The sequence below is a fragment of the Hipposideros armiger genome, unplaced genomic scaffold (assembly GCF_001890085.2).
Source record: "Hipposideros armiger isolate ML-2016 unplaced genomic scaffold, ASM189008v1 scaffold_541, whole genome shotgun sequence".
In the NCBI taxonomy this organism is placed as follows: Eukaryota; Metazoa; Chordata; class Mammalia; order Chiroptera; family Hipposideridae; genus Hipposideros; species Hipposideros armiger.
In genome coordinates this window covers 1,073,844-1,088,184 of record NW_017731891.1, presented here as the reverse complement: position 1 = coordinate 1,088,184, position 14,341 = coordinate 1,073,844, and the positions used below count along the sequence as shown (strand labels likewise).

The 14,341-nt window shown below is 38.1% G+C and overlaps 1 protein-coding gene across 1 annotated transcript in view; it reads right to left on the bottom strand.

The window, feature by feature from the left end:
* Positions 1 to 10,786, bottom strand: part of VPS36 (vacuolar protein sorting 36 homolog) — a 40,608-nt gene extending 29,822 nt beyond the window's left edge. Inside the window, 3 exon segments of the mRNA XM_019668893.1 lie at positions 1,606 to 1,676; positions 3,011 to 3,079; positions 10,599 to 10,786. Of these exon segments, the coding sequence (XP_019524438.1) occupies positions 1,606 to 1,676; positions 3,011 to 3,079; positions 10,599 to 10,694 (236 nt within the window). The 5' untranslated portion in view covers positions 10,695 to 10,786.
* Between the last annotated feature and the right edge of the window lie 3,555 nt (positions 10,787 to 14,341).

Here is a 14,341-nt window from a genome sequence, read left to right as displayed (position 1 = left end):
AGGGGAAGGGATGAGACAATACAAATTGGTAACTACAATATGGCCTCAGGGATAGAAAAGACAGTCTGGGGAATATAATCAATAATGTTGTAGATATTTCTTGGGAGGCCAGATGGACTCATGTCTGGTGGGGGAGACCACTTCATGGTCAGTGTGGAGGCCTGCCCACCACACTGTATTTCTGAAGCTGATGTTGAATAATATTGTATGTCAACTATAATTATATATACATATCGTCATGAGTCACGGAGTAGAGAGTAGGAATGGAATCAATGGAATTGTAATAGACAAGCATGATATCGGGGGTGGGAGGGCAGTAGATGGGGGAGGGGGGTTGTTACTTTGTGAGGGTGAAAAGGATAACTATTGCATTGTTCTGTGCACATGAAACTAACAATAAAAAAAATAATAATAATTTTACCATAAATTAAAAAAAAATAAAACACTACAGTGAAGGTAACTATTTTAAATATTTTTGTTATACAGTTTAGATTTCCTTGGAACACAGCAGAGGAAAATTCAAATGATCTAGAACACACTTAAAGTTTTACTTTGTAGAACTTAATAAGAAAAGCAATATATACAAATATCAAATCATTATGTTGTACACCAGAAACTAATATAAAGTTGAATGTCAATTATACCTCAATAAAAGGAAATTTTTTAAAAAAAGAACAGTAAGATGGAGGAAAGGACAAAGGGCAAAATATAAATTAGAGAAATAGTCTACTCTGAAAATATATACCTTACCAATCTTTTCAAAATGTTAGTCTTTTTTATGTCAAATAAGCAATCTCTTATGCTAGCTACAATATTATAATTAAGGTATGCCCTACAATTGCAGTGCAGTTCAACACTTATGTAATATCTATTGAAGTGTCTAACTATGCTAAAGCTAAAGATGGGCCCATGTTGAAAAAAATTCCTTGTAGCAATATGTGTTCATAAGTTGCCCTCATTTACATGCACTTAAAATATAAAGCCAGAATGTTTGATATACTTGAACAAACAAACATTTTAACCTGTACCTTTAAACCGGGGTGACCACATCTCCTGGTTTGCCTGAGACAGTCCAGTTTTATGTTTGCTCTGGTCTAATTATAAACGGCGCTCTCATTACGCATAAATGTCCCAGTTTAGATAATAACTATTATGATACTCTAACACTGATCTCTAAAAAATTCAAAGTGAGAAACTTAATGATCAACTAGAAATAGGAGCAAAGTCAGTTCCTTTTCTCAGATGGGCTATTTCTGATTTTAAGTATTGAATTGTAAGATAGACATTTAAAAGCAAATGTCTGTGGAAATATATATAATGACAACTGGCCCACATTTATTTATTATATCCCAAGGATATTATAGCAAACCTTAGTACTTGACTCATGTTTTAATAATGACTTCCATTTATCAATGAGTTTAAGGTAGAACAATACCTTCTTAGAGAAACGTGACCAAGGACTGTTATTTATAAAGCCCCAAAACACGATCATTAGATTCATTTGTACATATGCAGTCATGGCACAGCAATAAATTAACTAAATTAATGGTAATAGCTTGAATGGAAATGTTTTTGTGAATAAAGACTATAATATACAGACCTTACCTTTTCCCAATTCCAGCCGACTGTTCTTCAATGAACACAATTTGGGAAAGAGGAATAGCCATGCAGCACTCCTGGGAGGAAATCACAAGAAAACACCATTCCTAAAACTAGTCCAAAATCCTTGTTTTATAGCATTTAATAGAGTACCAAATACCTTCAAGGCACTTAATAAAAAATAATAATGCATTTTACTGCGTGAAAGAACATAAGAGGTTTAAAAGCAGCTGTAACTACCTTTGTTTTTACAGTAGGTACATTTTTTAAAAAGTAGTATTATATTAAACTTTTAATATACTCATATAATATGGAAAACAAAAAATAGAACAGGTACATCAAAACAACTTTAAGGAGTGTGTTATTGATTTTTCTTCTTTATAACTTTCTATACTTCACTCACCCACCCATAATTAATTTTTAACAGAAAATACTAATGTAGCTTCCCTTTATTAGTACATTTCACTTTTTGTTATAAATGACTGGCATTTAATGGCTGGTTTAAGGATTTCTAAATTAGCCTCTTTATAGATAATCAAAAAATTCTACTAAGATTAATTTATAAACATATGGTTTAAAGACAGCTATCCCTCCAAAAGAGATTTCTTTCCTCAGTATGTATTTCTTTTAAAAGAATTATACAACATTAACAGTTCTAAAGCATGCATTATCAATAAGGGCAATATCACCACTAAAAGGGCAAAAATTGGTTCTTGAGGAGAAAAGAGAATCTTAGATTTTACAATGGTTAGTGGCCTTTCAAAGAGCCTCAGTACAGTATATTGTTTATCTGTGGAATTAAAATTTAAAGGACAGAGGCAACAATTATAAAAATAATGTAGAAGAGATTGTTTATTTTACTGAAATTTATATACACACGCTTTCAAGTTAGCTCTATGGAATAAAGACAGCTCTATAAACATAACTGGTTCAGTCTTCCAAGAAATGAAAAGACAAGGGTTTCTCCTCCTGCTGAGTGGCTTAGAGGCTGTGCTTAGCAGGTAGCACTTCCCAGCAGACCTGTTCTCCTGATTCTCAACAATAATCAGAACAGGTTGTTTTGAGGATGTGTGAGTTTTTTTTAAGAACCCTTGACAACTGACAGGAGAATTATTCCTGTTACACATGGGACATTCAGGTATGGGGTAGGATCTGACTGGTGTTTATAGAACAGGAGTCACCATGATTCTCTATTCAGAAACTACAGACTTTTCTGGAACTGAATGAGGGACAACACTCCAACCCCTCTATCTGTATTCCATTCAGAGGGATCATGTGAGACACACTCTGTTGACATTCTGAAAATAAAAATTTGTTGCATCTATTTATAGCTTTGCCAGAAAATAAAAAGAAAGACAGAAAAACTTCAGCGATTTAAGACTTAGAACAGGTGTAAAAAATTGTATCTTACATGATTTTTCTGATCTCTCCAAATGAGTCGATGAGTACTAAGAAGGAGGGTCCCAGCATCAAATTTTATCTAGAAAGACAAGATCACAAATATTAATAACATATCACTCAGTGTAGTCAGTTTTTCTTCCTCACAAATTACACAACAGTAAGTTAATCATAAATAAACATTTTGGAATTAGGCTTATCACAAATTAAAGAGAAGCAATGCTACACACTTCTTAAGTTTTATAGACAGCCTTGCTAAAATTAGGGAAAAATTGCAAACAACCTAGATGTGTTACAATAAGGGAGTAGTTAAATCAAGTATAATACATTCATACTACAGAATCCATACCGAGGGTAAAAAAAAATAATGAGGTAGAGCTGCACAGACTATCATGGAATTCTAAGACATAGAGTTAGTGGGGCGAAAAGCAACTTACAGTATATTACACATGATGAATGGATGGATAGAATCTCTATATCCCCCAAACTACACGTGAGATACACACACACACACACACACACACACACACACACACACACACACACGTAGTAATAGAAATAATTTTAAATGGAATACTCGGTAATCTGTTAACAACGATTATCTCAGAAAAGTATGAGGGAATAAGAAGAAGAGAAGCAAAGGACCCTTTTTTAAAAACTTCACTATGGATTGGATATTTTTACCATGAGATTGAATTCATGTATAACACTCATACAATTTTTAAAAATAATTTTTACAGTATGAAAATTCAGAAATAGACACGAACACATACAAAAGTAAGTGTGAATGGAGATTCAACCAATGGCACTGGGACAAATGGGTTGCCCAGTAGGAAAAAACAACAAACATAAATTTGGATTTATATCTAACACACAGTACCAAAATAAATTCTAGATGGATCAAATATCTGAGTTAAAAAAAAGAAAAAATTGTCTGGAGCCAGCCGAGTGGCTCAGTTGGTTAAGATGAGAGCTCTGAGCAACAGGGTCGCTGGTTTGATTCCTGGCCCGAGCTGAGCTGCGAGCTGCCAACAGGTGGCAGCATGGCACAGCTAAAAAAAAAGAAAAGAAAAGAAAAAATTATAAAAGCACTAGAAATGAATTTTTAAAATAATTTCAGAGAGGAGGTCTTTCTAAGAAAAACATTAAACCAATTAGCATTAGAAGAAAACATTAAAAAATTCAACTCCACATGCATGCTTGCACATGAATTCTTTGTGGCAAAAACCACCAAAGGCAAAGATAGCAGACTGGGAAAAATAACTGTACTCACATCACAAAGGGATGATTTCCTTTATATGTAAAGTGCTCTTACAAATCAATAAGAAAATAGTCTGTAATCCATCAGAGGAAAAGGCAGACTATTAGAAAGTCCACAGAAAAGGAACTACAAATGACTCAAACACATTAATAGATGCCCAACCTCACTGATAATAAGAAAAGGCAAATTAAGGAAACATCAAGATACCCCTTTTCATCTATGAGATTGGCAGAAGTTCAAAAGTTTGATAGGATTATGCAAGTAAAGTGCTGGGGAAATAAGATTTGTACACATTGTTGGAAAGTCAACTTCTATGAAGGGTTGTGTATTAATACCTATCAAAATACAAATACACATATCCTTTGATCCAATAATTGCACTTCTAGGAATTTAACCCACAGATGAATTCACACGTATGCACAATGATATACTACTACATAATTCACTGCTGTTTGTTAAAATCAAAAAATAGGAAACAATTCAAATGTCCATCAAAAGGGAAATGTACATCCACACAATGAAGGGACTACTCAGTCATTAAAAGGAATGAGGAGACCTTTTATGTACTTATTGTAGTATTTGATAAGATCTAAGGTGCCACTGATTTTAAGATACATCCTTATTCCAGAGTTGTTAAAATGGACGGAATGTGCATTTAAAATTGATGAAATATGGTAAATTCTCCACATTAAGCGAAAAAAAAATACAAGAATAACTGTATGCAAAGTATATTACAAATTTATATTTTCAAAAGAAAAACAATATGTATTTTATACAAATATCTACATATACACAGCTCTCTAGAATGAGGCACTGGTAGACTCTTAAATTTATACTTTTTGTGGGTTTTGAATTTTTTATCATGGGATTGTGTCACCTACTGAAAATATAAATGTAAAAATTTTTTAAAAAACTATAATACAAAGCCAGCCACATGGTGCATTGGTTAAGAGTTGGCTTGGGACCCAACTCTGAGGAGCAGGGCCCCAGTTCGGATCCCTCATGAGGGCCAGTGACACTGCGCCCTCTAAAGCTATGGTGACCAACAGCTGGACCTGGAGCTGGGCTGCCCGGAGTCGCCAGTGACGGTGTAGGCTGCAGTGGGGCTGGCCCGCAGCTGGTGTGAGCTTTCGTGAGCCACCGTCCAATGGCCGGCAAGCGACTGCCTCTCCTGGGAAGAACTCAATGATAATACCAACATGGACCAGTGAAGCGATATCCTCCACAACTAGACTAAAGAACAAAAGAACAGCAACTTGTCTGCTCCCCTTCCCCGATTCCCCACCGCTGTTCCCCTCCCCCAACTCCCCAATAAAATCTTTTTTAAAATAAAATAAAATAAATAAAACTATAATACAAAAAAAAAAAAAATTCCAGCTAGGTGTTTAGGATCAAACCTTTAGTCCTCATTTGGTGCTATGCATTGAAAATTATATAAATAAGCAAATTTTAGAGATGAACCCAAGAGATTAATAAATCAAACCACTTCATTTCTGTTAAAAGCAAGAAATATATTGGAAGCGTCTATTAACTCTAATTACTAGAAAGTAGAAATTGCCCTCAGGTGGGACTTGCTTATATCCTTTTGAGGAATAATTCGTTATTTCAAAAGTTACAAGGTTGGTTCCATTTATAAGGCTGTCTTACAACACAAATTCAAAGAAAGCATTTTAGTGAGTGTCCAATTTATTATAAATAATAATACTTTTGAGTATGAAATAATGTGGCTAAAATGTTTGTCAAGTAAATAACGAATTATAACTTTATTATGTATCATTCTTAAGTATAAATAACCACAAATTTAATTATGTATGTAGTTGACACACTATATTACAAGATACTCATATTAATATAGAATAAAGTAGGTGTCAAAATAGTATACATAGTATGATTACACACGCACATATTACATATACACACGTGCAACCACACACACATAGAATATCCCAAAAGTAATTGTTTATTGCTAGTAAGATTACTGATTATTTCAAGTTTCTTCTTTTGGCTTACCCATGTTAAACAACTTTATTATCTGTCTAACAAAAAAAGATAAAGAAATTTGTTACAGCCATATATAACTTCAGTTAACTCTGAAATGTATATAAATTATTTTTGTTAAATTAAATATATGCAGAAACACTCTTTTGTCAAAAAAGCCCTTTAATAAAAAACCAACATGTTTGACATGAATTTTTTAAAATGTATTTTCTAAGAGTAAGATAAGACTATATTACCAATACCTTAATATTAGTTATTATGAAATAATGTGGTTAAGAAGCTTTAATGTTAAGAGACCTACTGAACTATCTAGTTTAAATACACTCTGAGAGATTCTTCAACTCCTCAGAGAAAAGACTTTACAAATTCCATGTTTTCCTCTGAATCAGAAGTAAAACATACAGACTCCTGGCGCTTAATTCAGTTTGCCTTCAAATGTTTTGGTAATCTTATGTATGTAAAACCAAATAATTGAGTTTAAGATATTTAAAAAATCTTTTTTTGCCAATAAGATTTCCCTTTTCCAACAACAAATATTTTATCAACTTGAGAATACATGAGCTACAACAGAACATAATAATAGTTCTGATTAAGAAACTGCACTTTATCTTACTGAAATCCACACATAAGGATGTAAATTTAAAGCTGGAGCCAGAGCAAGTTCTGTTGCGATGTCAATTAACAGTGCGTGCGTGTTGCTGCTCTAAATCAAGCAATTGTGTAATAGTTCCCTTCAGGGATTCCAAGGGATTATGAGCTAAACCTGAGACAAGTTTAGGCTGGTTTGCTTCTACCACTCAGAGCTACAATAATTTTAACTATACTTAAAAGTTGATCTAATTTAGGCATTCAATGAATAAGCTCTTACCCTGTTTTGGTTTTTATTTACTATTTTTTGTTATAAAGGTAATATATTCAGAGAGTAAGGGGGGAGGAGGGATACCAGAGGGTAAAGGAGGTCAAATATATGGTGATGGAAGGAGAACTGACTCGTTGGTGAACATACAATGTGATATATAGATGATGTATTACAGAATTCTACACCTGAAATCTATGTAGCTTTACTAACCAATAAAATTAACTTTAAAAAGCAACATATTGCTGAAAATCTGGAAAATATTTTTTAAAAGCCTAAAAAATAAAATCACTCATTATCATACCAGTGTATGTATATACACACATACACGTATATATGAGTGTGAGTATACATGTGTATACGTATATATTTGTGCGTGTGTGTGTAAAATCTTTAAATAAGACGAGGTTATGATATTTATAGTTTTCTAACTTACTTTTTTCATTTAGCAGCCTATCATTAGCAATTCCTCATGCTGATTAGGGTGTCATATTTAATGAACCAACCCATATTGTGGACATTCAGAATACTTCCAATTTTTCCCTCTACATAATAATATATAACAGATATAGTAATGCTGAGATGAGCATCCTCATTCATTATATTTTTATGCATCTCTGATTATTTCCCAAGGGTAAATTCCTAAAAGTGAAACAGCTAGATGAAAGAAAAGAAATATTTTCTAAATCTTCTAGCATATGCTACCAACTTGCCACTTTATATGCTACTAACCTTCTCACATTATTTTTTAAATTAGCCAAGGCTACAGACGCTTCGGTGGATTGAAACAAATGGCCTGTCTACACTGCTTATGAAAACAACACATTATCCGGTCATAATGGGCCCATGAAAACCGTGCCTGTATAAACAAGCGAGCTGGCATTTATTCACAAGAGGCACTAGGCCAGTGGGAAGAGCACAGTCCACTCCAGCTCCATCAATTATTAATTGTGTGACCTTGGACAGGTCACAGTTTTCTCAACCATCAGCTGAGGGTCTCAGTGTCCTCATCTTTGGGAGATTACCTATATTAAACACTACACAAAGAGTCTGGCACTGGTGACTGCTGTATTTTTGAAGGGTGGCATCACAGTGAACAAAGCACAGGCTCTGGGAGTCTAATCAATAGAGATTTAACTCCTGTCTCTTCTGATAACTGTGATGTTAGGCAAGTTACTTTCTGAGAGTTATTTTCTCCTTCAGTGAAATACCTCATGCCCATGGAGAGGAGTAAATGAGATTATATATAAAGTTCCTGGCACACAGTAGGTGCTTTTAATTATTGAGGTTTTAAAAAAATGTATTTCATACCCACAATGAGCCAGAAATACAAGGATGCGAAAGGCACACTTCCTACCCTCCAAAACCAACTGGCCTATTAGACTGCCATGCGCACGCCTGCCTGGGGAACGTGTTGGGATGGAAAGCTATGAAGATTAAGCAATCTGGGCTGCAGTGCCCAGATCAAGGGAGTCAGTCAGTGAGAGATTTTGAAAGGGAACTTGAACTGATGTGCAGCTTCCTAGAGCAGCGGTTCTCAACCTTCCTAATGCCACGACCCCTTAATAGTTCTTCATGTTGTGGTGACCCCCAACCATAAAATTATTTTTGTTGCTACTCTATAACTATAATTTTGCTACTGTTATGAATCGTACTGTAAATATCTTTTTGTTTTCCGATGGTCTTAGGCGACCCCTGTGAAAGGGTCGTTCGACCCCCAAAGGGTTGCGACCCACAGGTTGAGAACCGCTGACTTAAGGTCTGGAAGCCTTCCAGCATATGGAGGAAGCCAGGACACAGGACTTTTCCCCAGGAATCAGTCTGGCCCTCAGTCGCACTAGGAAAAGCAGCTCAGCAAGTGACTGAGTAGATAGATACAGCCCAGGGCCCACAGTGGTGAGCAAGCCTGTCTTAGAGCTCTGTTTCAATTTCAAGACACCTACACCCCTCCTTCACCACTCCAAGTGTTTAGAACAGTTAAGAATTCTTGACTAGATCAAAGGGTCTCAACTAAGTTTTTCTTAATCTTCTGATACCTATATCTACTTGTCCGCTAAATCAAGAAGCAAAAAATGTAAAGGAAAAACCAGAATTTGCTGGTTTAACAATGGTTTTTCAAATACAGATACTAATGGTTTTAATTTTTTATTGTTTTAAATACATGTTATATTTTGTGTCAGCCAAGGGGTTCCTAATTTGCATATTGGAATTACATATAATAAGCGTGTGGTGTTCTGACTTTCTGAAGGGAGTCACTTTGGAGAAGTCTCTGAAGACCAAAATACCATTGTCAGCATTCAATTCTGAAAATGGGGACATCATCATACCCGCCGAAGCAGGGGAGGTTGATCATGCTTCCCATTTAAAACAGTTCCAAAGTTTAAAAAACAAAAACATTTAGCTGTCACTCCGACCAAAAGAGGCAAACCCAATCTGAGATAAGTTAATTAAAGTGCTGAGGCAGTCAATGGCATACATCCAAGCAAATTATTTAAGAAAAAGACCGTGGCTCAATAATGGAGACAACACAGTACATGGAAAATGCCCGAAGGGGAGGGAGTGCACCTGGGTCAGCGGTGCCTCTAGGTCCAGTGGAACCCCGCCCCTATTCCCCCGGCGGAAGGAAACCTCAAGCTTCTATAGCACCGACCAGGAAAAGCTATGGGTCAAGGCACGTATGCAAACACAGAAAGAAGTTCCATTAGCAGAACAAGGAAGAAGAAATAGCAAGCGAAAACTGCTGGAAACTCAAAATCGGTTTTTAAATGTTTGCTTTTTCCAGCTTATACATTTCATCCATGGCAGGACGAAATTGTAGTTTAGAGTTTGATGGAAGTCTCCACAGAATGCTTATAGTTAATATTTCTCCTCTGGATTTGCAAACACATCTCCTAAGGTTAATGCTAGAATTACAAGGCACGGCCTACTACATCCCTTTACAAAACAAATGCTCAGAACTCCTTTCTAAAATAAAAAAAAATAAAATAAAAATAATGCCTTTAGCAAAGGCGTCCAGCAACACTGACACTTCTTTTTCAAAAACCCTCTCAAAGCAATCTGTCCGCCGTTCTGGCCAGGACTCGAATCCCTGCGGCTCCGGCGAGGACCACAGCCCCAAGCCCCTGGGTGAGAGAACACAACAGGCTCCTACGAGTGGCGGGGCTGGCCTGCTCCTGCGTTCCGCCCAGATCAGCGTCTGAAGGGTTCTCAGATCGCCCCAAGGGGTGGGCCATCATTACCGCCGCTTTGAACGCGTGCAGCAGTGGCCCCCACGGCCCAAGCACAGCTGTACCATCCTCAGGAGGATCTCGGGGGGCGGAGAGGAGCTGCCACGGTCCGCGCCGGCCGGGAGCCGGTCCAAAGTTGGAGCCGGTGCGCAGCGCTGGGCGGGCGCCCACGGCGCGGGGGAGGCCCGGAAGGCCGGCCCGACTGCGAGCCGAGGGCCGGGAGAGCGAGGAGGGGCCGGGCCGCGCGCCAGCGCCCTACCTTCTCCTCGCCGTCGTAGATGCGCACCCCGCGCTGCTGGATCACCAGGGTCTCGTTGATCTCCAGGAGGCCGCTGGTCCACACGAAGCGGTCCATGGTCGCCGCCAAGCCGACCCCAACCGCTCGCCGGAGCTGGCGCTCTTGGCCGCGAGCGAGCACCAAGCGGCCTGCGGCGCCCCCTGGCGGCGGGCGGGGAGGGAGCGGCGAGCTGGAGTCAGGCCGCGGGCTCCTTAGGGAGCTCGCGGAGCCCCGAGGGTTCCCAGAACGTGGAGACGTGCTTCGAGCGCCCCCTGGCGGTGGGTCCGCCAATAGCCCCGACCGGATATCTACCACATCTTTTGCCCAGCTGGAACACAAACCCAGGGCTTACATGGGATTTGGATGGAGCCCAGACCACAGCTTAGACTTCTTTGCTGTACATTATTCCTGTACGTTTGTGCTGTTTCGTGTCAGTGCCCAGCATGTTGCCATGTTCATTAAAGGCTGTGAATAATGTATTTTCCAAATGAGTATCTATGACCTGAATTGTTTTTACACAGCTGCAGTTGAAACCAAAGGTCCTGATTTAATGTGTGATTTTGATTTACTATGTAGCCCCAGCACTCTTCAGTTTCTTCACAACATGCCGTATAAGCTTTAGTAGGCATTAACCCCCTGAAGTAGCCAGAAAAAAATGGCCATGCCTTGACTAAGGGTCACAAGGTATGAGTTTCTGTTAAACTAAAGATATCATCATGACCTAAGTTGTGTTTTAGCTCTTGAGCCCTAAAACGGAAAGACCCCTGGCTATATCCTCATGAAGCCAGACTGAAAGACACCGAAGTTGACCTCAATCCCTGAAATGATTGACTGCTCTTACCTCACTCTTGACCAATCAGCAAGACCCATGATCCCAAAACCCTTACTCATGATGACTTGTGATTTTCCTCTATAAAACCCCTTGTCTGTAACCATGGAGGAGTCTGGGCTTTTAAGCATTAGCTTTCCGTTCTCCTGGGTGGCACCATTCATAATAAAATAGCCAATCTTCTCCACTGCAATTTTCAGTGTTTAGTATTTGGCTCTGCTAGTGGTGGTGATGGAACTCTTTCTGTCCAGTAATACAATCAGTATGTAAGTACTATTCTGTGCTCTTTTTCCCCCCATTAAGATCATTTTCATTTAAACATTTCCAAGATTTACATAGACCTCATGAATTTACTCTAGACAATATTTCAAAAATAGATCTCCCATAATTTGCCTGTGGGTTGGTCCTCTAAAACCAGTCCACAGCAGCTGCTCCCACCTGCTGGCCCTCTACCACTGCCCTTTTCATTTTATTTATATATTTTACATTATAAGTGGAGCACCTATGTCTGTCTATACTTCTACAACTGATAGTTGTTTTTTTTCTCTTTAGGATTATTTTAGAGTGTCTTCCCAAAATAGAATGACTGCTTTAAAGAGTTTGAACACATTTTAGAGTGCCTGCTACCTATTGAGGACTTATTTAACCAATGCAATGCCACCAGCAAATGGGTCTTTTCCTAGGCCAAGTAGCCCTAGCTACATTAGACATTATCATTTTTGTTAGTTTTTGCTACTTTATAGTTACTTTATTCTTGTTTTTTTTTGTTTTTGTTTTTTTCATTTGCTTATGAGGCTATTTCTCAATACCTTTTAATCAACAGAAAATGTTTGTCCTTCAGAATGGCTAACTGTGAAGTTGACAGCCTCCAATTGAAAGAATAAGAATGTTAATTTAGACCAAATTAACACAGGTCAGGAGAAGAGGCACAGAAAAGCAGACAGAGAAGGTGATTGTCAAAAAACAAAATTCAACTGAGTAAATTTAAAGATCTAATTGGCTTTATTAATTCACCAATCGGGCAGCATCCCATCTAGCAGCTAGAAGCCTGCTCCAAGGGGTTGTACAAAATGGAAGGATTTTACAGGAAGAAGGGTGGGGCAAGGAAGCTATTAGGTTAAAAAGGGGGAGGGGGAGCAGGATTATTTTGGGGCTGTGACTTCCTTGGGGAAAGGGTTGAAGGGTTTTTATTAGGTAGATTGCCTCTTCTTTCTATGGGGGATTGAGAGGGCCTATGTGAGGGATTACCTTCCTGGTGCTTGATGAGAAAATTCCATGCTGGTTGATTAAGATTATTTTTCTGGGACAGGTTGAAATTGCAGATAAATTAGGCATTAAATCTAGGTTTGGTATCATGGGCTTTTAGCACAAGTGATGCTATTTGGGGCCTATGGTTTTTATCTTTAACAAGCTGCTAGTGAGATAGGAAGGCAACCTGCAGAGTGTAATGTCCCTGAAGTCAAGTGAAGAGAGTACATCAGGGAGAAGAAAAGGTGAACTGTGCGCAATTCTGCTGATGACCAAGTGCTATGGGGACTGAGGATTGATCACTGCTGTTACCATGTGGAGTTCTTGATGGCCTTCACATCTGAAAAAGTGGCATTCCAAAGGTATATTAACCTAGATGCAAAAACCAAGGAAAAGAAACATGATTAGCATCTGGTTAGTGTCCGGTTTCAATTTGTATATATTTGGGGGCTGAATTTGTGTTTTTAACAGTGACCATTAACTTTTCCAATTCTCCTATTGAATTTTTAAATTAGGAATTTTTTAAGTTCTAGAAGATTTTTAAGTGCCAGAAACATTTGAGTTGTTCTAATTATATCTACTGATAGTTATCATTATATATTTTTAATGAAGTTTTCTTTTATTACATCCCTGAGTTCTGCACTCTGGAATAACCTCCTATTCTAATTCCTCTGTTCCTTCTCCTTTAAGTAACTGCATGGGTTGTTAAAAATAATATAAACAGAGCCACTTTAAAATGGAGCCAGTGAAGTCATGCCAGATGAACTGCCTTGTACATCTTATGCCTCAAATCTTTGGAATGTTAAAACAGGGCAAAATTACTTTTGGACTGGGCCTAAAGATAACATTGGGTCCCAAAGAAGTGTTTCCAAGGATAACAAGAAAGCAGATATGACTACTGGACTGATGACTATCGGACTAAAAATTAAAAGAATTATTTAGAATCAATATCAGTAGGTTATTTTGTCTGCACCAATAGAAACACCTTCCTTCTATTGACATAATTGTTCCTTTTCTCATAAATACTCTGCCTTTGTCTCCTGCACGGAATACTACCTGAGCTTCTGCCTGAATCAGTGCATCTCAAATAGCTATTCTTAGTGATCTCAAAGAAGTACTTGTTGCCTCTCACTTTGAAAGCCTTTTTATTTTTAGGTTAATAGGGTTCAGAATGAGTCACCCCAATATGTGCCTCTGTGGTATATGGATTATTTTGGGCTAAAAGCATCCAGCCCAAGAGGAACTTTGTGGGCTTAACAGAAACTTTTGCCATCTCCCCTCTTAACTATCTAGTGGAATTTGAATTTAAAAGCCTTGCCCATAATAAGAACTTTTTGTCCTACCTCTATGACAGGGCAAACTACTAATTCCTGAACATGTGCTCTCCCTGCAATGACCTTCTGAAGCCCAAGGTGCCTTACCTCATCTCTAGCTCAGAATGTCATATATACCTCATTTTCCCTTGCTGCCTCTGAACCTCTCATGTATGTGGGATTCCATGTGCATGAAATTAAATTTGATTTTTGTCACGTCCAGCGTGGCAAGGGCAAATGGGACACGAGAGGGGCGGCGCAGATTGAATAAGAACAAGAGACAGAAGTAAGATTTAAGAGCGAGACCAAGGGACTCAGCCTTCAGAGATAGACTG